At 36.3% G+C, this 22,183-nt stretch overlaps 1 protein-coding gene across 4 annotated transcripts in view; it reads left to right on the forward strand.

Moving 5' to 3' along the window:
• Positions 1-22,183, forward strand: part of RBPJ (recombination signal binding protein for immunoglobulin kappa J region) — a 111,653-nt gene that overhangs the window by 59,741 nt on the left and 29,729 nt on the right. For all 4 annotated transcript variants that reach the window (XM_058546847.1, XM_058546846.1, XM_058546844.1 and 1 more), the window contains one exon: positions 1,942-1,980. In XM_058546847.1, coding sequence (XP_058402830.1) covers positions 1,942-1,980 — 39 coding nt within the window. The remainder of the gene's footprint in view (positions 1-1,941; positions 1,981-22,183) is intronic.

Genomic DNA, 22,183 nt, shown 5'->3' on the forward strand with positions numbered 1-22,183 from the left:
GGGCTGGCCCGGTGTCACAGTGGTTAAGTTTGCAGGCTCTGCTCTGGCAGCGTGGGGTGCGCAGGTTCGAATCCTGGGTGCGGACCTACGCACTGCTCATCAAGCCAAGCTGTGGCGGCATCCCACATACAAAATAGAGGAAGATGGGCATAGATGTTAGCTCAGGGCCAATCTTCCTCAGCAAAAAGAGGAATATTGGCAACAGATGTTAGCTGAGGGCCAGTCTTCCTCACAAAAAACAAAAAAAAAATCTTTCTTGTGGAAAAAGATTCAGGAGTAGATTTTTGCATTTAATTCCATAACTGGAATTCACAGATTAGCCAGTGGTTCAGTGTTTTAAAACCTATGGTCTTCAGCAGTCTTGCGACATTACTAATAAAACATTGTGTTTTGTTTCTTGATTTTTAAAATTGAATATCCTGTAGGATAAAATCAAAGAGAATTAATAATAAATAATAATTCTCACAATTATTTGCTCATTTTTTTGGTGCTGTTTCAGTTAAAGCCACTTTTCAATATTTAAGGGTTAACAAAAATAACAAATATTCAAAGACACAGATACTCATTGCTTATAAATATGAATTCATAAACAGTGTTATATGGCATTAAATTACTCAACAAAATGAACTGCATGGAATTCTAAGACTTTTATCATCAAAGTTAATAATTTTGTGGAACATCACAAATATAGTAGAGAAATCTTAAGTCAAATTAGGCTCCACGACCTGTACCTGTGATTATGAACAAGTTGCTTATCCTGTTTATAATGGCAATCTTGCTTTAAAAAGAAAGTAGTATTCCATTGATCTTTTTTCAAGTGCTGTGCCTCCACCATCTCTTTCAGAAGACCTCATTTCCTATTTCAGAGGAAATACAGATCATCACATAGAAATAAGTTTCTTCTTCCTTTTACACTTATTTATCTTTATTAACATCACACTTGATTCCTTTATTTAGTTATTTTGGCTTAACCATTTATAACCAAAAAGTAGTAATAATTACTAACATTTATTGAGCACTTACTGCATTCTGGACACTGATCTCTGTTTTCTATATATTAACATATTTAATCCCTTCAACAACTTCTTGAGTAAAGTACAGTTATTGTGCCTTTTTTACAGATGAGGAAACTGAAGTCTATAGAGTCAAGTAACTTCAGGGTTACACAGCAAGTAATACCAAATCATGGATTTGAACTCAGCCACTCTTACTCTAGAGTTTCAACCTCTATGTTGTCTTCTAATTCCAGCCTAAATTGTGCTTTCTTGTCCTTGCTCATGCTGTTCTCTTTGCCCACTCCCAGCCAGTTGAAGTGCTTCTATGCCAGTCTATTTAGCATATTTCTTTTTGAAGGGACCTATACTAGAGACTAGTTAAGTAGTCCACATCCAGGTTTACATCTCACCTTGGCCTGCCACTTAATTTACTTTGTGACATTGGGCAGGTTGCTTTCTACATCTTTAAAATGGGCCAATGTGTACATTACAGAATTATTTTATAATGGTTAAAGAGAACCATGTCTAAAAAATGTATATCATAGTGCCTGGCACATGATAAACACTCGTGAGGTCTACACTACCTCTTGGGCTGTGAGGATTTTTCTGAGTGCTGCAGATTGTGTGAGACTGGGGGGTCTCTAGGTAGTTGTTGTTTTGCAAGGTGTCTCCGGAAGGTACCTGTCATCCTCATCTAATCAATGTGCCACATGCTCAGAGTGGATGTGTAAAGCCTATTTTGACGTGTTATTTTTGTGTAAGAACTATTTTAAAGTCTCTCTTTTGTTATTTCTGAGTATAGATGTTTACTAGAGGATTTCTTTTTACACTAATCTTTAGTTGGGTTGAAGTGTAAGTCATAAAGGAGATTTCATGGTACTTAAAAAGCTTACTGTGGAGTGTGTCATACAGCCTATTTAATGTTTCTTTTTCTTATTTTTTCCAGAAAATTTGGTGAGAGGCCTCCACCTAAACGACTCACTAGGTAAGCATTATATTAGTCAGCCTTTCACCCAGACATTTCATAAAAGTGTTAGATCCTGTCATTTTAGAAACTATATTAGGTGCTCTTGAAAGTGATTTAAAAAATTTCTGATAGTGGTTATAAAATAAAAAGTAAGACACCCGCTTCCACAGGTACAGTCCTAGAGTTAATGCTAACCCTGCATTGTTAGTATCTTTCAAGAAAATTGTATGCATGTATAAACATGCCTGTCTTTTTCCTTTTTCTTTTTAAACTCTGGCATCATATTCTACCATTGATCGGTACCTTTTAACCCCACTTAACTGTATATCTTCTACTTCATTCTCTTTAATGTCTCCATAGTTCTCTATTGTCTTCACATTGCTCTTTATTTAATATTTCACACTGATGGCCATTTGGGTTACTTCCACATTATTGCTATTATTAAAACTGTTGTATTCAAAGAATGATGGGGACGTGCCAGACAGACACAGAGAGCCAGTTTAAAGGGGCTTCCTTGAGCTAAATCTGGGGCACTTTGATCATCAAAATAATAAAGATAATAATGGATTAAAACCCATAGAGTAAAATCACAGTTTAGAAGTCTACACTGAGTTAAATAAATTAATCAATAATTGGAAGAGAGGAGATAGCTTACAGAAGAATTTCACCTAATCAATATAGAAGGAATAATGGAACTAGAAAATCACATTTTGGCAACTATTACAGTGATAATTGTTTCAGGCAAAAATCATCATAGATGCTTAAACTATTGGATTGAAACCTGAGGAGAAAAAAAATATTTCCATAGTCTCTAAGCGTATCCTCACAAAGTATGTGTTAAGTATAAAGCAGAAAATAATAACATGACAGTGAAAAAACCTGGCAGACCCCATCTTAATTAAGTGATTTAAATTAACATCAGTAGGGGGCCGGCCTGGTGGTGCAGCGATTAAGTGCGCGCGCTCCGCTTCAGCCGCCCGGGGTTCGCAGATTCAGACCCCGGGCGCGCACCGACGCACTGCTTGTTAAGCCATGCTGTGGCGGCGTCCCATATAAAGTAGAGGAAGATGGGTATGGATGTTAGCTCAGGGCCAATCTTCCTCAGCAAGACAAAGAGGAGGGTTGGCATCCAATGTTAGCTCAGGGCTGATCTTCCTAATGAAAAATAAATTAATTAATTAACATCACCAGTAGTGGTTGAATAAATATCATGTTCATCCTGAGAGAGACACAATATCACTTTTGTGGTGTTCTTGCCAAACATGCATAAGCTAAATCTAAGTGTAAGGAAACAGCAAACAGACATAAATGAGGGACATTCTGTAAAATAAAGGCATTTACTCTTCAGAACGTTCAAGATCATGAAAACAAAGACTGAAGAATACCAGATTAAAGGAGATCGAAGAGACATGACAACTAAATTCAACTAAATCCCGGGCCAGGAGAATAGTTTCCTTTTGCTCTAAAGCTGGAGTTGGCAAACATTTTCTGTAACAGGCTAGATAATAAACATGTTAGGCTTTTTGGGCCACGAAGAGTCTGTTATGACTTCTCGGCCATAGACTATACCTAAATGAAGGGCGTGTCTGTGTTTCAGCTCAACTTAATTTAGAAAAACTGGAGGCTATTCTGATTTGGCCTGAGGACGGTAGTTTCTCAGCACTGCTCCCTCCTCCTCAGTAAGGGACCTTAAGTGGGACAGTTAGCAACATTTAAATAAAATCTGTAGATGTTAGTGTTGTATCAGTGATAATTGCATTGCCATTGCGTAAGAGAATCTTTGTGTATAGGAAATAAACACGAGTATTTTGGGTGAAGGGGCTTTACGTCTACAATGTGCTCTTAAATGGCTTAAAAACATTATATACAAATATGGTAAAATGTTAACATTTGGGGAGTCTGGGGGAAGGGGGACTAGGAGTTCTTTGTACTACTTTTGCAACTTTTCTGTAAGTCTGAAGTTACTTCATAATTAAAGATTTTTTAAAGGCATTATGTAAATATTCCAGATCAAGTGGGCTGGGAAAATGTAACTTGTCTCACAGGTCCATGTAAATACATTTTCACTTAGTTGTTTTAATATATCTTGAGGAAATTCTAAGTGGTATTGTGTAATTCGCATGTATAGGCATTTTGAAGTCTAAAATTTATGTTTTTATTTCGTTACCAGCAGCAATAGGTTGGAGTGACTCCTAACAATAAAATGTATTTTGATGAATAAATTAGTTACTTTAATGGATACCTTTGTAAAAATAACAGTCACTATGATGATGATAAATATCGTAAGGAAATTTTTCTTTCCTTTCCTTAAATATACAATAATATGGTTAGATCTCATCTACTTTATCACAATTTTCCATTTACCCTTTAAGCAGTTTTCCTGTTTGGAAAATTTCAGTAGCTTTTAGGAATTCTGCTTCTGGCCAAGATGGAGTAACAGGGACTGGAAATACTCTCCGGCCTGAAACAACTTAAAACCTGGACAAAATATATGAAACAGCGGTTTTCAAGATATTGGATGGCAGGCAAGGAAGGACAGTGATCCTTGAGAGGCAGGAGACAAATGGGGTGAGTCCTATGATTGCCCCAGCTTAGTGCCTGGAGAGAGTTTCCAGGCCATGATGTAGGGAGGGGGAATCTAGGAGGAACCTACTAAGCACCTTGAATGAGGAAATGGAGCTGGGAATCTAGTGAGGCCAAGGCAGCTAGAGTTCCCATGGCAGAGAACTGGGGAGGAACGAGCTGGGCAGCGAGTTCCAGAGATATGCAGAGGATCCCCTCTAGTCTTCAGCTGAGTATTGATCAGTACGTATGTGTGAGCAAGTTTGCTTGTGAGCAAGGTTGGGGGAAAAAGTAAAGAATTAGAGGAAGGAATTTCCAAAGCTCATTCAGTACTACAAATTATTCCTGTTCCCAATAGCCAGAGTGGACAAATCTCATAATTCACAGTGCAACTACAGTACTCAGAAGGGTTTTGCTTCAGTAGTAGTACAAAATTAGGCCTAGACTAAATACTGTTCTCATTTCACCTAACAAAACTTAAAAGCAAGATTGAAAGGATCAGATTCTTTCCAAGTAACTGAACTGTGTACCAGAACAAAGCTCAAGAATATTTACAGGAATAGAAAAATATCCAGCACTCTAAAAGGTAAAATTCATTGTGTCTTGTCTTCTGATCAAAATATACCAGTCATACAAAGAAGCAGGAAAATATTATCTATAATTAGGGAAAACTTCAGTCAATTAAAACCAACCCAAAAATGATATGATAGAATTAGACAAAGACATTAAAAGAATTACTATATTTGTCTTCCATATGTTTAAGATACTAAGATCAAGAGTTTGCAAAATTTTTCTTTAAAGGATCAGACTGAATATTTTTTTTGTGGCCCATAAGCCTCTGTTGTGGCACAAAAGCAGCCGTAGACAATGTGTAAACCAGTGGATGTGTCTGTATACTGGAGTACAACTTTATGTCTAAAACAGGCAGTGGATCGGATTTGGCCTACAGGCTGTAGTTGCAGATCCCTGAACTAGAGGAGAGATTGAACAAGTTAAGCAGAGGACGCGGAAGATAAAAAAAAGAAGATCCAAATCAAATGTCTAGAGATGAAAACTATAGTATTTGTGATGAAAAAGTACACTGTGATTAATCTAGAGTTAATTACATATATACACTGCCGAAGAGGAGATTAGTGAACTTGAGGACATAGCAACAGAAACTATCCAAAATGAAGCACAGTGAAAAAGTCTGGGGAAAAAAATCAACAGTCGTTAGCAGTGGTTTATGTTCAAGTGGACTAATATACATGTAATTAGAGTCACTGAAGGGAAAAGTATGACTAAAAGAATATGTGAAGAAATAATGACTGAAAATTTTCTGAATTTCGTGAAAACTGTAAAACCACAGTTCCAAGAATCTCGGTAAACCCCACGTGCAAAAACTACACTAAAGCACGTCATAATCAAATGGCTTAAAGTCAGTGATAAAGAGAAAATGTTAAAAGCAGCAGAGAAAAAAATGGAAAATTATATACAGAGTCATGAACAAAGATAGATAAGGATGACAGGAGGATTTTCATCTGAAACCTTTCTAGGGAGAAGACAGTGGAGCAAGAGCTTTAAAGTACTCAAGGGGGAAAAGTATGGCAACCTTGAATTCTATACCCAGTGAAGGCAAAATATAAAGACCTTCATAAACATAAAAAAACTGAAAAGGAATTAATCACAAACAGGCCTGAGCTACAAGAAATGTTAAAGAAATCCTTCAAGCAGAAGGACAGTCATACCAGATATAAATCTGATTCTGTGCAAATTACTCTCAAGAATGAGAAAGGTGACATCACTACAGATTCTACAGATTTTTTTTAAAGGATAAGAGCAAATATAAATGACTTTCTGCCAATAAGAGTGTTTTGCCAATGAATTCTGCAACGTTTGAAGAAATGCACAAATTTCTTGAAACTAGCAAACTACCAAAGTTCTTCAAGAAAAAACAGATAACTGACATAGCCCTATATCTAAAGAAATTGAATTTGTAATTTTAACCTTCCCACAGAGAAAACGGCAGGCTCAGATCATTTCACTCTTGAGTTCTACCAGACATTTAAGAAATAAATCATGCCAGTTTTATACATACTCTACCAGAAAATTGGAGAGCAGGATATACTTCCTAATTCATTCTGTGAGGACAGCATTGCCCTGTTACTAAAAGCAAAGATATTACAAGAAAATAAAACTATAGACCAATATCCCTTATGAACATAGATGCAAAAAGTCTTAACAAATTTTCAAAATGAATCCAACAATGTATTAAAGGGGTATTATATCATAAGCTAATGAGATTTATTTAAAAAATGGAAACCAATCAGTATAATTCAGTATATTAACAGAACAAAAAAGGAAAATCATGTGGTCATCTCAAGGGATTTAGAAAAAGCTTTTGACGTTCATTATTGATCAAAATTCTCAGCAAACTAGGAATAAAGGGGATTTCCTCCATTCTGATAAGGTACCTACAAAAATCTACATTTAACACCATACTTAATTGTGAAAGACTGAATTTTTTTCTTGACATCAGGAACAACACAAGGGTGTCTGCTGTCACCGCTTCCATTTAACATTGTAGTTGACGTTCTAATTAGTACAGTAAGGCCAAAAAAAGAAATGAAAGGCATCCAGATTGGAAAGAAAGAAGTAAAACTATCTTTATTTGCAGAGGTCATGATCATCTATATAGAAAAGTCTATGGAATCTTCAAAAAAAGCTTACTAAAACTAACAAGTGAGTTTAGCAAGGTAGTAAGATACAATACATGATCAACATATAAAACATACAGAATTGTATTTTTTATACTAATAATGAACAATGGGAAAACAATTTAAAAAACAATACCATTTATAGTAGCATCAAAAAATATGTAATTCTTAGGGAAAAATCTGACACAAGATGTGCAAAAACTATACTGAAAACTACACAACATTGCTGAGAGAACTCGAAGCCCTAAATAAATTGTTCTTTGGGCAGAAGACTCAATATTGTTAAGAGGTCAGTTCTTCCCACATTCATCTCTGGATTCAACATAATCTCAATCAAGTACCAATGAGGTTTTTTGTAGCAGTTCACAGGCTGTTTCCAAAATTTATAGGGAAATGCAAATGACCTAGAATAGCCAAAACAACCTTGAAAAAGGGCAGCAAGAACTTAGACTACCTGATTTCAAAACTTAGAAAGCTACAGTAATCAAGGATGGTGTTGGCGTAATGCCAAGTAGATCATTGTAACAGAATAGTGGCCAAATATAGTCCTTGAGATATATGGTTTTTTAATCAAGGTTAAAGGCAATTTACTTAGATAAAGGGGTTTTAACAAAGGATTCTGGAACAATTGGATATTCATATGCCCCCTCCACTTACATAGATATACACAAAATAACTATGATCCATACCTAGAATCATATACACAAATTAGCTCAAAATAGACCCAAATGTAAAACTTCAAATTATACGGTTTTTAGAAGAAAACATAGGAGAAAATCTTTGTCACCTTGGCTTAGGCAAAGATTTCTTAGATATAACACTAAAAAGCACAATCTATGAAAGAAAGAATTGATAAATTTTAGTTCATCACAGTTAAAAATAAAGTGTTCCTATCCAGATTATGAAAAGAACTCTCAGAAGTCAATAATAAGGACTTTTTTTTTTTTTTGAGGAAGATTGGCCCTGAGCTAACATCTGTTGCCAATCTTCCTCTTTTTTGCTTTTTTTCTCCCCAAAGCCCCCAATACATAGTTGTATATCCTAGTTGTAGGTCCTTCTGGTTCTTCTATGTGGGACGCCACCTCAGCATGGCTTGATGAGCGGTGAGTAACTCTGGGCCCAGGAGCCAAACCAGCGAACCCTGGGCCATCGAAATGGAATGCGCGAACCTAAGGCTGCGCCACCCGGGCCGACCCCTATACAACCCATTTTTTAAATGGGAAAATGATTTGAACAGAAACTTCTCTAAATGTTGTGTACATATGGCAAATAACTATTAGAGAATTGCAAATTAAGACCATACTGAGATACCACAATATATCTATTAGGAACAACTGATACTCTCATACACTGGTGGTGGGTATGTAAAATAGTACAACTTTGGAAAATAATTTGACACTTTCTTAAAAAGTTAAACTTGCATGAAAACATCTGAATATAAAGACTTGAACACAGATCTTTGTAGTAGTGTTAGTTGTAAAAGCCATGCAGGCATAACCCAAATATTCACCAACAGGTGAGTGGTTAACAAATTGTAGTATATTCTACAATGAATTTCTCTTAGCGATAAAAAGGAATGAACTATTGATACATGCAAAACATACATGAATCTTATGATAATTACGCTCAGTTTTCTAAAGTCAGGAAAAAGAAGAGTACATAACTGTATGATTCCATTAATATAAAATTTTAGAAAATGCAAACTAATGTATAATGACAGAAAGCACAACAGTGGTTTCCTGGGGATGGAGAGAGGCAGGAGGAGGGATTACAAAGAGGCAGGAGACAAATTTGAGAACGATGATTATCTTATCTGGACTGTGCTGAGGGCGTATACATATGCCAAAACTTTCCAGATTGTGTACTTGAAAATAAATACATTTTATTGTATTTCAATGAAATCTTAATAAAGCTGTAAAAAATTTTAGTACCTTTTATCTTTTAAAAGTACCTTAGAAGGAATTAGTGTATCTTCTAGGGGAGAATTCAAGTAAGCTTTATTTCTTTTTAAATCTCTTTTTAAAGAGGGCAAACTTACAGATTCTTATATTTTATTATCAAAGCTAGTATAAAGCAAATTTAGCAAAACAGTTATAAAACAGAAAATTGGAATGTAAAATCAATTAACAATTCTGTGATAAAAAATGAATTTTAAGCCTAAAATTAAAAATCAGGAAGTTTTCCCTTGTGATAGTATAGCAAATTTAGGTTCCATCTGGTTCTTTTTAACTATATTTTCTCATTTCTCCTTTAAAGAGTTTTCCCTGTTAGGAAAACTTTAGTGTCTTATATTTGATCAAAAATATTTTTAAAGAAATTTTCTCTCTCTTTTCATTAGGGTAGGGGAGTGGGAAGTTTAATTCAGAGAGGACTTCATCTTTTAAAAAAAAAACACTTTTAAACCTACCCTATTCTGTCCTTACACCATCTTCCAAATTAAGCAATATTGAAAAAGCATCTTGTTATTTAGAGGATGATCTTTTGGATGGTGTTCTAAGCACGATTCTACCTACACAGAGTTTTAAGTTTTTTATTAAGCATAGTTAACACTATGTACTGTTTAGTGTTACTGTAGATTTGCTTTTTTTTTTTTTTTTTTTAATTCAGAAATATATATGATAGGAATTGAGTGTTAACTCTCAAGGGTATCCCACTCTCTTGAAATAGTCCCCTTAATGTGGCTCACGGGTATAACTGACTGACTGTGGATTCAAAAACAAAACAGAATAGCCAGATCTTATACTAATATGTAGAAACAATTGTTCTTTTATTGTGGAGGCTTCTCATTTTGTCGTTTAGAGCCTGGTGTCATCAATGAAAATATTAGATGCAATGCAATTAAGCATCAGTCTCCAGGAATCCTGAACGGATCACATTGACTGTCCCCATCCCTTACGGAAGACTAGGTCTGAGCTCTGAAGTTTTGACTGCAGCAGGACTGTAACGGGTGCTTTAAAAAAAAAAGTAGATGTTATTCAACCTAATACCCCACTGTACTAAGTGACTTTGCTCTGTTGTCAATAACCAAAAGGTTAGAACTGGGATCCTGAAGGCTCTTGTGTTGTAAGCAGACTTCAAAGGCATGTAGTCTTAACTTGCTTCCCTTCTAGAACACTCCAGACTGATATCCAGTAACTCATGCTTTTGCTTGAATTCGTTTAGTGTCAGGGGATTTTCTTCATAATGTTCATTCCTTTAAGGTTTGCTGTAGTTGTTGAAGCCATTTTATGTTGTTTTCTCTGCTAGAAAACTTTTTCTCTATTAGTTGGACTAACACTTTTTTTTTTTTTTGAAACCCCTGTCCCCTGTTGGTCTCACTGCCACACCTCTCTGTTCTCATTGTACCTGTACATAAACCTTAATTACTGCCCTGGTCAGACAATGGAAAAACAGTTTCTGAAGCTCCTTCTTGGCTTGTTTTAGAGGTTGCTTCAGAGTAAGTAATAATATCCTAAGATGATAGTTGAGAAATAGCCTTCATATATATCTGTTGTTCACTTCAACGTGGGTTGTATTTATTTTATAAATATTTGTGTATTAATTTTGGGATTCCATTGTCTTTGAGTAAACCCCTGTTTTTTTCTTTTTGAATCCCTTTTCTTTCCAATTCATGGCATGCAATTTTGAGAAGCATTTTACCAGTCTAATAAACTCTTAGAACAATGTATTCTCCTTGTCTATCCTGGGTTATAGGTAAAGTTGCTATTCACTGTGCCTATTTATGATTCATCCCCTTCAATTTGTGACAAGCAAACCATCCATTTTTTATTACTGACTTAGGTCAGATTAATGTCTGTTTTGGCCCTTTTCTAGTAGTCAGAGGCTGCTTTATATTTTATCTCACAGGATACAGTATTCATGTTAACCTAGTCATGGATTCTCCTTTTACTTTATCAAAAGACAACTGTGAGTAACAAACACCATATAAACTAAGTAGACATGAAATGAATTTAGATTTATGGTAAAATAAAACCATAAAGTTAAATCTACATTAATAGTAATGTATGACCTTGCTCTGTATAGTTCTTAGTCAGGTAAATAGTTCATAAGTGGTAAATAATTCATATAAAAGTGGTTGCAACGAGTATTCAGCTTCACTTAGGCCAGTCATATGTTTGCAGGGCATCTTGGGGAAAGAAGAAAAAGAGATGGAGTAGGAAGGGTCTACTTGGTTCCTGGGATTTGCGGAGCCAAGTTTGAATCAACCAGGCCTGCTAATCTAAGAACCAAGGTGATGACCTCCCTTCGAATGTCAGTACCGCCTATTGTTACATGTTCTCAAAATCCTCATCAAGTCTCAAATTTTTCTACACACAATATAAAGCCTTAAGTATTAAAGTGGTTTATTTCCAAAATAAACTTTTAAGATAATAGAACACAGAAGATATGATGACCCAATCTTTACAATGTAATGGTCTCTGTCTATTTGGGAGGGAGAATAAAAACCATGAAGACTAACTCGAAAAGATTTATCTCATAGCCTTGTGACAGGCTTTGAAGCGGGTTTTTTTGTGTGTGTGTGTGTGAGGAAGATTAGCCCTGAGCTAACATCTGTTGCCAATCTTCCTCTTTTTGCTGAGGAAGAGTGGCCCTGGGCTAACATCCATGCCCATCTTCCTCTACTATATATGGGACGCCGCCACAGCATGGCTTGTTAAGCAGTGCATAGGTCGCCGCACCTGGGATCCGAATCTGCGAATCTGGGCAGCCAAAGCGGAGCTCACGAACTTAACCACTACACCACCGGGCCGGCCCCCTGAAGCAGTTTAACTATACGTCTACTTTCATAGAATTTCACAGAATTATGGGGCATTATTTTTACTTTCATTATAAAGAGGGAATGAAGTGAGATTTGCCGGCATTCCTCGAGGAACATGACCTGTCCTCTTGTTGGGCCTTGGTTACCAATAGATACAGAAACCTAGTGTAGCAGCCTTAACTGCTTCGTTAGTATCACGAGAACCTTTGTTGGCACTATCCCTAGATTATCATTTTCAAAACTGGCACTTGGGGAAACAATCTCCTTGGGGGAAAAACACAGACATCTTGGTCTGGTCTAATAGTTGGGAAAATGCTGCGTTACAGATATCCCCCTCTTGAAGATTTGTTTTGATTCTGAGGAGTCCTGCAATGAAAGAATTGGTTTCACTTTATTTTATCTAGTTTCTCTAAAACTTCAAGTGGGGCATTCTCCATTGCAAATCATGACTATTGTGGAACTCACTTTGAGAAGTGTTTTCTGAGATAGTGGAAAAGACTTAACTGCCAGAATCTGACAGAAATAGGGCAGCTCCATGAGTTTGTTTTTTTGGTGTGTTTTTTTGGGGGGGGGTTGGGGGGTGGTGATCTAAGTCTGGATGCCTTTTGGCAGCATTCTGAAGTGGAAGTAAGAAGAGTTCAGCTGAGCCTTCTGACCTCTCAGCAGTCCTCCAGTCCAATTTCAAGAAAGAGTTTTTAAAAAAAACTTTATTAAATGTCAACCATGTGATATATACTTAATTGATTAAAAACTTTAGAAAGTCATTATTCATTCTGTTTTGCAAATTTTTTCATTTTTTATTGCCTATACAGGGGTTAGCAAATGTTTTTTGTAAAGAGCCAAGTAGTACATATTTTAGGCTTCAAGGTCCACATGCTGTTGCATAGTCTTCTTTTCTTTTTCACAACCTTTTAAAAATATAAAAGGCATTCTTAGATCCTAGGGAGTACAAAAACAGGCTGTTGGCGTGGTTTGCTGACCCCTGCCCTATAGTAGTGTTTGCACAGTATCTTCTGCAGCTCTCTAAAATGTTTGCACGTGGGCCGGCCCCGTGGCTTAGCGGTTAAGTGTGCGCACTCCGCTGCTGGCAGCCAGGGTTCGGATCCCGGGCGCGCACCAACACACCGCTTCACTGGCCATGCTGAGGCCATGTCCCACATACAGCAACTAGAAGGATGTGCAACTGTGACATACAACTATCTACTGGGGCTTTGGGGGAAAAATAAAATAAATAAATAAAATTTTAAATGAATAAAATGTTTGCACGTGTGGTGTGTGTCTGTGGAATTACTTTGGAAACATTTGATACGACAAAAATAGATTTATTTACTGGAAAACGAACTTCATGTTGAAACTTTTATTTGGTTTTACAAGTGACAAAAATCCAATTTGAGAAGTAGAGGGACTGAGCCTTTGGTAAGGATGACTGTCTGGACTGCCCATCTTTGTGAGCCACGTTCTGTCATAGCTATGGTTAGCTCCCAACTCAAATGCCTGCACATCTCCCCCTCCTAGCACACGCACACGCGAGCACACCCGTCTGGTTTAAATGACTTATTCACCCCTTGGCCCAGTCGTGGAGGTACATATCAGTGTGGTGAGGAAGTAAGGGATCAATTTTCACAAGAATAGAGGTTAGAACCATAAGGGCATTCTTTTTTGTGAATTTTGTTTGTTTGCAGTATAAAAAACCTTGAAATTTATAAAGGAAAACAGCCCAAAAATTCAACAAAGATAATGATAGTTTAAACATGTCAGGCTAGAATGGCGTTTGCCATGATTTCATGTTAGTAAAAATATTGATAAAAATAAAATTTTCCGCTTTTCTAATTGTTTAAGCTTCCGTGTTTTGAGTAAGCAAACTCTCAAAAGTAATTGCTCCATGGTGTTTTCATTCAGAATGAATATTTTATATTATAAGGAATCATTAAATGAAATTAGCAGGTAATATACTTCAAAATTTGTTAAAATAGGGACTATTCCAACAAATTATATTTTAACTTTGTTGATATTGTTTTTAACAATTCAGTAATACACAGTAGTAATTATGGTAAGATTCTTACAGCACCTATGTTATGTATTCCAATGATAAAATTTCCCTCATTCTTTCTTAAAGTTGGAATATTTTTGGTTTTCTGCAGTTCAGTGGTTTTCAACCCAGGTGACCTCCCTCTCCACAGAAAGAAACTATCAACCTTTAATTGCCAGAGAACCTAATTTTAAAGTGTTTGATATTCTATTAAGAAAGCAGCATTTTTTTATTTGTTGAAAGAAGCTATTTGGCAAATTACTATTATAAGACAACTATTAATAATGATTACCTTAAGGTTCTGGCTGCTTTTTCAGGAGTTTGTATTATAAATATGAAGGGAAAAGACAAGGAAAACTGGAATTATTATCTTGCCTTCCTCATAAACACCTTGAGATCTGAAATCTTTTGTCATGATCATTATTGTAAACAGTTATTTCCAATACAGTCAACTAGGACGATAACCAGTGCTGGGATGTAATAGGCTTTCAATAAATCTTTAATGGAAAGAAGGATAAATGTGCAGCTTGCCTGCTGTGCTTGCAAAACACATGCCTTGACAGTGGAGTGAGATGCCTGATCATTTACCTCTAGATTCTTTTCACGTTTGCTCTCGAACTTCAGTGGATGTCCCCCAAGAAAACAATAATAATAGGTAGAGTTTACTGACACTTCGGTTTATCAGTTTGTGGATCTAACTTAATTTAGAATTTTTTTCACAATATGAGGTATTGCTTTCTTTTTTTACAGGTGAGAAAACTCAGACTTAGTAAGTGACAAGAGTTAAGATCCAGACCCCTGCCTGTTTCACACCAAAGCTGAGCTCATAACCATTGCAAAATATCTGATAGTGTAATTTTGTCCTTGAGAGCCAGACTGCCTAAGTTTGAATCCTGGGTCTTCAGTATCAACTTGGGAAAGTTATTTACACTTGCTCCCATTTCTAAAATGTGCCTAGTAATATGTCTTAAAAACTTTGAAATCTGACAAACATATCGAGTAATTACTAAATGATATAAAGACTATAAATGCAAATAGAATTTAGTGTGGGGAAATATACTTGAAATTGCTGCTTAAAATTTTTCTTTTCAAGCAACTTTTCAAGTTTTATGCCAGGAACTGGACTTCTGTGCCAGTTTTGTCAAGATATGGCCTTCTCTTGGCTTTGCTTTTGTTTCTTATCCACCGTGAACTCTACTGTCAGTCACTGACTTAGCAACACCTCAAATCCCTTATCGTTATTCTCTCCAGGCTGCATCTTTTGTCCAGTACCCAGCAGGTTTGAGAATATGCTCTCTCTATTCCCACCCTTAGTGGAGATTGGCACCATCATTTATGGGTTCCAACATTAGCTAGTTCTTTGATACTGATCTTCAATATTCTGAAATACTTCAGATACAGTATTTCACTTGTCCATAGTGGGCTTCTTTCTCCATTCCCTAGAAGGCATTTCCAAATACTTAAGCTCTCTTCTTATCCATTAGACATCACAATGGCCTCTCACTTCACAAATAACTTGTAAGGCTTTCCATTAGCTGGCATCTGTTAGACTTCTTGCTGAAATTAAAGTGACCTTGACCTCTGCAGCATCTCACCTTTTGATTGTTCCCCTCCTTTTTTTCTTGTTTTTTGTGAGGAAGATCCGCCCTGAGCTAGCATTTGCCAATCCTCCTCTTTTTGCTGAAGACTACCAGCCCTGGGCTAACATCCATGCCCATCTTGCTCTACTTTATATGGGACACCACCACAGCATGGCTTGACAAGCAGTGCCTCCGTGCACGCCCGGGATCCGAACCGGCGAACCCTGGGCCGCTGCAGCGGAGTGAGCGCACTTAACCACTTGCGCCACGGAGCCGGTCCCGATTATTCCCCTTTTGAGGTTGTCTCCTTCCATGGCATCTAATAAACAGTCTCAGTTCTACCCCTTACCAGTTCTTCTCCATTTCTTTCTATACATTTTCTTCTTGCCTCGCCTGTCACTGTGTTTTCTTCCTGGGAGGTTTTATTCACTTCTGTGTATTCATTTGCAAACTACATACCAGTGAACCCCACTTTTGCAGCCCAGACTCCTTTCTGGAACTTTAGATGGGTATTTCCAACAACCTATTGAATACTTCCAGCTTGGAGGTCCAGGGCACTTCAGAGTTGACATTTCTCAAATAGAACCTCTTAATATATACCCACTTCTCCCAAAACAAAAGATGTAGAATTAACTGAGTCTCCCATCTTTCCCCCTGCTATCTTCTATTGTTTCTTAGTGTGTCAGACCTTTTTTAAGTTTGTCTTGTCTCTATGCTTTCTACTCCTTTCTCTGTTCTACCCCTAGAATTAACTAATTAAAAAGGAAAACTAATTGCCTTTTATGTAGATTCACAATCCAGGTCCCACAGCATGGTATTTCTCTGTAATGGGATCAAGATAAAATTAAATGATGATCTTTTCCCAGTTCTCAAGAAGATGGAATTTTTTTTTAACATATTAAGTTTTTCTCCAAGTCTCTTAAAAATTTTATTACCTGCTACCACTTTTATCATCATCTATCATACGGTGATATTTGAATTAGCTTAAGCTTTCATACTTAGTATTTAAGTTTACAGATGTCAGATTTTCAAGGGATTTGGCAGGCCTTTCACAATTTAACTCGACCCACCTTGTCCGCTTTATTCACTGCCATGGCTCGCTTTAGAGTCTTAGAGAATTTGTTTTACTTCCTGACTGCCACTTATTAATTGCAAGACATTGGACAAGACATTCAAAATGGTGTTAACAATACCTACCTTTTGGGATTATGAGGATTAAGTGAAATACTGCATTTAAAGTGCTTAGTTTAGGGCCTGGCACATAGTAAATACTCAGGAAATATTAGCTGCTGCTGTCTTGTTCTTGTGGCTGCCTTATTCCTCAGCTTGAATCTCTCAGTGTACCCAGATGTACAGGGTCATTCGTGTCTTTGTCCATGTTAACTCCCAGACCCTGGAATGCCTTATTCTTTCCTCCTCCAGCTTCCTGTGGGAAGAGGTCTGCTCCTCTTTTTTCAGGATTTAGCTGTTCTGAGAAATTTTTCCCAGCATGTGGTCATTTATCACCCCTCCCTTCCTTTACATAGGCATTCTCTTATTGGTGCTTTTTGTTCATACTGCTATTTGGATCATGTATTTCATTATAATTTATTTTCCAAATTATTGTCTTCACTGGACTGACGCTTCTTTTAGATGGTAGGGATTAATTCTCTATTTATTGGGTCCCAATGTTACTTGCCCTGCCTTGCAGCTAACAGATTTTCAGTCAATAAACGTAAATGCTGTCACCTAGATTATCTCACTTAATCTCCACAGCCTTTCTGTGTTAGGTCAACATTATCATCTTTTGTTATCAAATGTAGAGACCAAAGCTGGATGAGGTTAAATGATTTGCCCCAGGCCACTTAGTTTCTGAGTGCTGCAAGTCTAGAATTCCCGACATTTAATAACTTACTACCATTGTATAGCTATCCTCTTATACATGTCTTTTATTTATAATATAAATAAAAGCCTTTAATTTATTAAAAGTATGTCTTGATGATTGTCTTTGAAGCACCTTTGCTTTAATTTTGTAATGTGTAAAACATCTCAGGAATTGGAATTCTACTGATTCAGAATTGTGAAAGTTGGGTCTGTGTAGACCTTGTGTTCTTTGTACTCTATAGTATTGCTAAGCAAAATAATTGGGTGAATAAATATATTTAAGACATTGAACTTTTTATACAGCATTTGTATAATAAATAGGTAGTTGATGTAGTTTGTACTTGAAAAAATTAACATTGTATTTTTTCCTAAAATATAGTTCAATTTTTCACTAATTTAAATTAGCCTTTATTAAATTTTGTTATGTATTTAGGAACATCCTTCAGGGTACTTTTTTTTTTTTTAAATTTTTTGTTTAATGCAGTAACATTGGTTTATAACATTGTAAAAATTTCAGGTGTACATCATTATACTTCTGTTTCTGCATAGATTACATCATGGTCACCACCAAAATACTAATTACAACCCATCACCACACACATGTACCGAATTATCCCTTTCACCCTCTTCCCTCCCCGCTTCCCCTCTGGTAACCACCAATCCAATCTCTGTCTCTATGTGTTTGTTTATTGTTGTTATTATCTACTACTTAATGAAGGAAGTCATACGGTATTTGACCTTCTCCCTCTGACTTATTTCACTTTGCATTATACCCTCAATGTCCATCCATGTTATCACAAATGGCTGGATTTCATCGTTTCTTATGGCTGAGTTGTATTCCATTGTGTATATATACCATATCTTCTTTATCCATTCGTCCCTTGATGGGCACTTAGGTTGCTTCCAAGCCTTGGCTATTGTGAATAACACTGCAATGAACACAGGGGTGCATGTACCTTTACGCATTGGTGTTTTCAAGTTCTTTGGATAAATACCCAGCAGTGGAATAGCTGGATCATATGGTAGTTCTATCCTTGATTTTTTGAGGAATCTCCATACTGTTTTCCATAGTGGCTGCACCAGTTTGCACTCCCACCAGCAGTGTATGAGAGTTCCCTTCTATCCACATCCTCTCCAACATATGTTGTTTCCTGTCTTGTTAATTATAGCCATTCTGACGGGCGTGAGGTGATATCTCATTGTAGTTTTGATTTGCATTTCCCTGATAGTTAATGATTTTGAACATCTTTTCATGTGTCTGTTGGCCATCTGTATATCTTCTTTGGAGAAATGTCTGTTCAGGTCTTTTGCCCATTTTTTAATTGGGTTGGTAGTTTTTTTGTTGTTGAGATGCATGAGTTCTTTATATATTTTGGAGATTAAGCCCTTATCAGATGTATGGTTTGCAAATATCTTCTCCCAATTGTTAGGTTGTCTTTTCGTTTTGTTGATGGTTTCCTTTGCTGTGTAGAAGCTTTTTAGTTTGATGTAGTCCCGTTTGTTATTTTTTCTATTGTTTCTCTTGCCCAGTCAGACATGGTGCTTGAAAATATGTTGCTAAGACCGATGTCGAAGAGCGTATTGCCTATGTTTTCTTCTAGAAGTTTCATAGTTTCAGGTCTTACATTCAAGTCTTTAATCCATTTTGAGTTAATTTTTGTGTATGGTGTAAGGTAAGGGTCTACTTTCATTTTTTTGCATGTGGCTATCCAGTTTTCCCAACACCATTTGTTGAAGAGACTTTCTTTTCTCCATTGTATGTTCTTGGCTCCTTTGTCAAAGGTTAGCTGTCCATAGATGTGTGGGTTTATTTCTAGGCTTTCGATTCTATTCCATTGATCTGTGTGTCTGTTTTTGTGCCAGTACCATGCTGTTTTGGTTACTATAGCTTTGTAGTATATTTTGAAATCAGGGAGTGTGATACCTCCAGCTTTGTTCTTTTTTCTCAGGATTCCTTTAGCTATTCGGGGTCTTTTGTTGTTCCGTATAAATTTTAGGATTCCTTGTTCTATTTCTGAGAAAAATGTTGTTGGAACTTTGATAGGGATTGTATTGAATCTATAGATAGCTTTAGGAAGTGTGGACATCTTAACTATGTTAATTCTTCCAATCCAAGAGCACAGAATATCTTTCCATGTCTTTGTGTCTTCTTCAGTTTCTTTCAGCAATGTTTTATAGTTTTCCGTGTACAGATCTTTCACCTCTTTGGTTAAGTTTATTCCTAGGTATTTTATTTTTTTTGTTGCAATTGTAAATGGGATGGTATTCTTAATTTCTCTTTCTGCTACTTCGTTGTTAGTGTATAGAAATGCAACTGATTTTTGTATGTTGATTTTGTATCCTGCAACTTTACCATATTCGTTTATTACTTCTAAAAGTTTTTTGGTGGATTCTTTAGGGTTTTCTGTATATAAAATCATGTCATCTGCAAATAGTGACATTTTCATTTCTTCCTTTCCAATTTGGATCCCTTTTATTTCTTTCTCTTGCCTGATTGCTCTGGCTAGGACTTCCAGTACTATGTTAAATAGGAGTGGTGACAGTGGGCATCCTTGTCTGGTTCCTGTTTTTAGAGGGATAACTTTCAGTTTTTCACCATTGAGGATGATATTAGCTGTGGGTTTCTCATATATGGCCTTTATTGTGTTGGGGTACTTTCCTTCTATACCCATTTTATTCAGAGTTTTTATCCTAAATGGATGCTGTATCTTGTCAAATGCTTTCTCTGCATCTATTGAGATGATCACGTGATTTTTATTCTTCATTTTATTAATGTGGTGTATTACGTTGATTGATTTGCGCATGTTAAACCATCCCTGCATACCTGGAATAAATCCCACTTGATCATGGCGTATAATCTTTTTAACGTATTGTTGTATGCGATTTGCTAGTATTTTGTTGAGGATTTTTGCATCAATGTTCATCAGTGGTATTGGCCTATAATTTTCTTTTTTTGTGTTGTCCTTGTCTAGTTTTGGTATCAGGCTTCGTAGAAGGAGTTAGGGAGTTTCCCCCCCTCCTCAATTTTTTGGAAGAGTTTGAGAAGGATAGACTTAACACCTGTTAAGTCTTCTTTGAATGTTTGGTGGAATTCACCAGGGAAGCCATCTGGTCCTGGACTTTTATTTTGGGGGAGGTTTTTGATTATTGTTTCGATCTCCTTACTGGTGATTAGTCTATTCAAATTGTCTACTTCTTCTTGATCCAGTTTTGGAAGGGTGTATGATTCTAAGAATTTATCCATTTCTTCCAGATTGTCGAATTGGTTGGCATATAGCTTTTCATAGTATTCTCTTATAATCTTTTGTATTTCTGAGGTGTCTGTTGTAATTTCTCCTCTTTCATTTCTGATTTTACTTATTTGTGCCTTCTCTCTTTTTTTATTGGTGAGTCTAGCTAAAGGTTTGTCAATTTTGTTTATCTTTTCAAAGAACCAGCTCTTGGTTTTATTAATTTTTTCTATTGTGTTTTTGGTCTCTATTTCATTTATTTCTGCTCTGATTTTTATTATTTCCCTTCTTCTTCTGGTTTTGTGCTTTGTTTGTTCTTCTTTTTCCAGTTCCTTTAGGTGTATTTTTAGATTGTTTATTTGAGATTTTTCTTGTTTGTTGAGCTAGGCCTGTATTCTATAAACTTCCCTCTTAGAACCGCTTTTGCTGTATCCCATAAATTCTGGCATGTTGTATTTTCGTTTTCATTTGTCTCCAGGTATTTTTTGATTTCTTCTTTGATTTCTTCGTTGACCCAGTCGTTGTTCAGTAGCATTTTGTTTAATCTCCACGTATTTGTGGCTTTTCTGATTTTCTTCCTATAGTTGATTTCTAGCTTTATACCATTGTGGTCAGAAAAGATGCTTGGTATTATTTCAATCTTCTTAAATTTATGGAGACTTGTTTTGTGGCCTAATATGTGATCAATCCTGGAGAATGTTCCATGTGCATTTGAAAAGAACGTGTATTCTTCGGTTTTTGGATGAAATGCTCTGTATATATCTACTAGGTCCATCTGTTCTAGTGTGTCATTTAAGGCCAATGTTTCCTTATTGATCTTCTGTTTGGGTGATCTATCTGTTGGTGTAAGTGGAGTATTCGAGTCTCCTACTATTGTTGTGTTACTGTCTATTTCTGTTTTTATGTCTGTTAATAATTGCTTTATATATTTAGGTGCACCTACATTGGGTGTTTAGATATTTACAAGTGTTATATCATCTTGTTGGATTGTTTCTTTGATCATTATGTAATGCCCTTCTTTGTCTCTTTTTACAGTTTTTGTTGTAAAGTCTATTTTGTCTGATATGAGTACTGCTACCCCAGCTTTCTTTTCATTGCCATTTGCGTGGAGTATCTTTTTCCCTCCCTTCACTTTCAGTTTGTGAGTGTCTTTAGGTCTGAAGTGTGTCTTTTGTATGCAGCATATATGTGTTTTTTATCCATTCAGCCACCCTGTGCCTTTTAATTGGACCATGTAGTCCATTGACGTTTAAAGTAGCTATTGATAAGTATGTACTTACTGCCATTTTTTAACTTTTTTTTTCTCAGTGTTTTAGTAGTCCTCTGTTCCTTTCTTCTATACAGAATTGATGGTCTCTTTAGTTTGACCTCTGTCTGAAAGCTCTACTCTTTTAACTCCCGTCCTCCCTCCTTTATGTTTTTTGATATCATATCTAACCTCTCTTTTGTGAATTTGTATCCATTACCCTCTTATCATGGAAATAGATAACTTTTCCTATTTG

This window comes from Diceros bicornis, chromosome 8 (genome assembly GCF_020826845.1).
Source record: "Diceros bicornis minor isolate mBicDic1 chromosome 8, mDicBic1.mat.cur, whole genome shotgun sequence".
Classification (NCBI taxonomy): domain Eukaryota; kingdom Metazoa; phylum Chordata; class Mammalia; order Perissodactyla; family Rhinocerotidae; genus Diceros; species Diceros bicornis.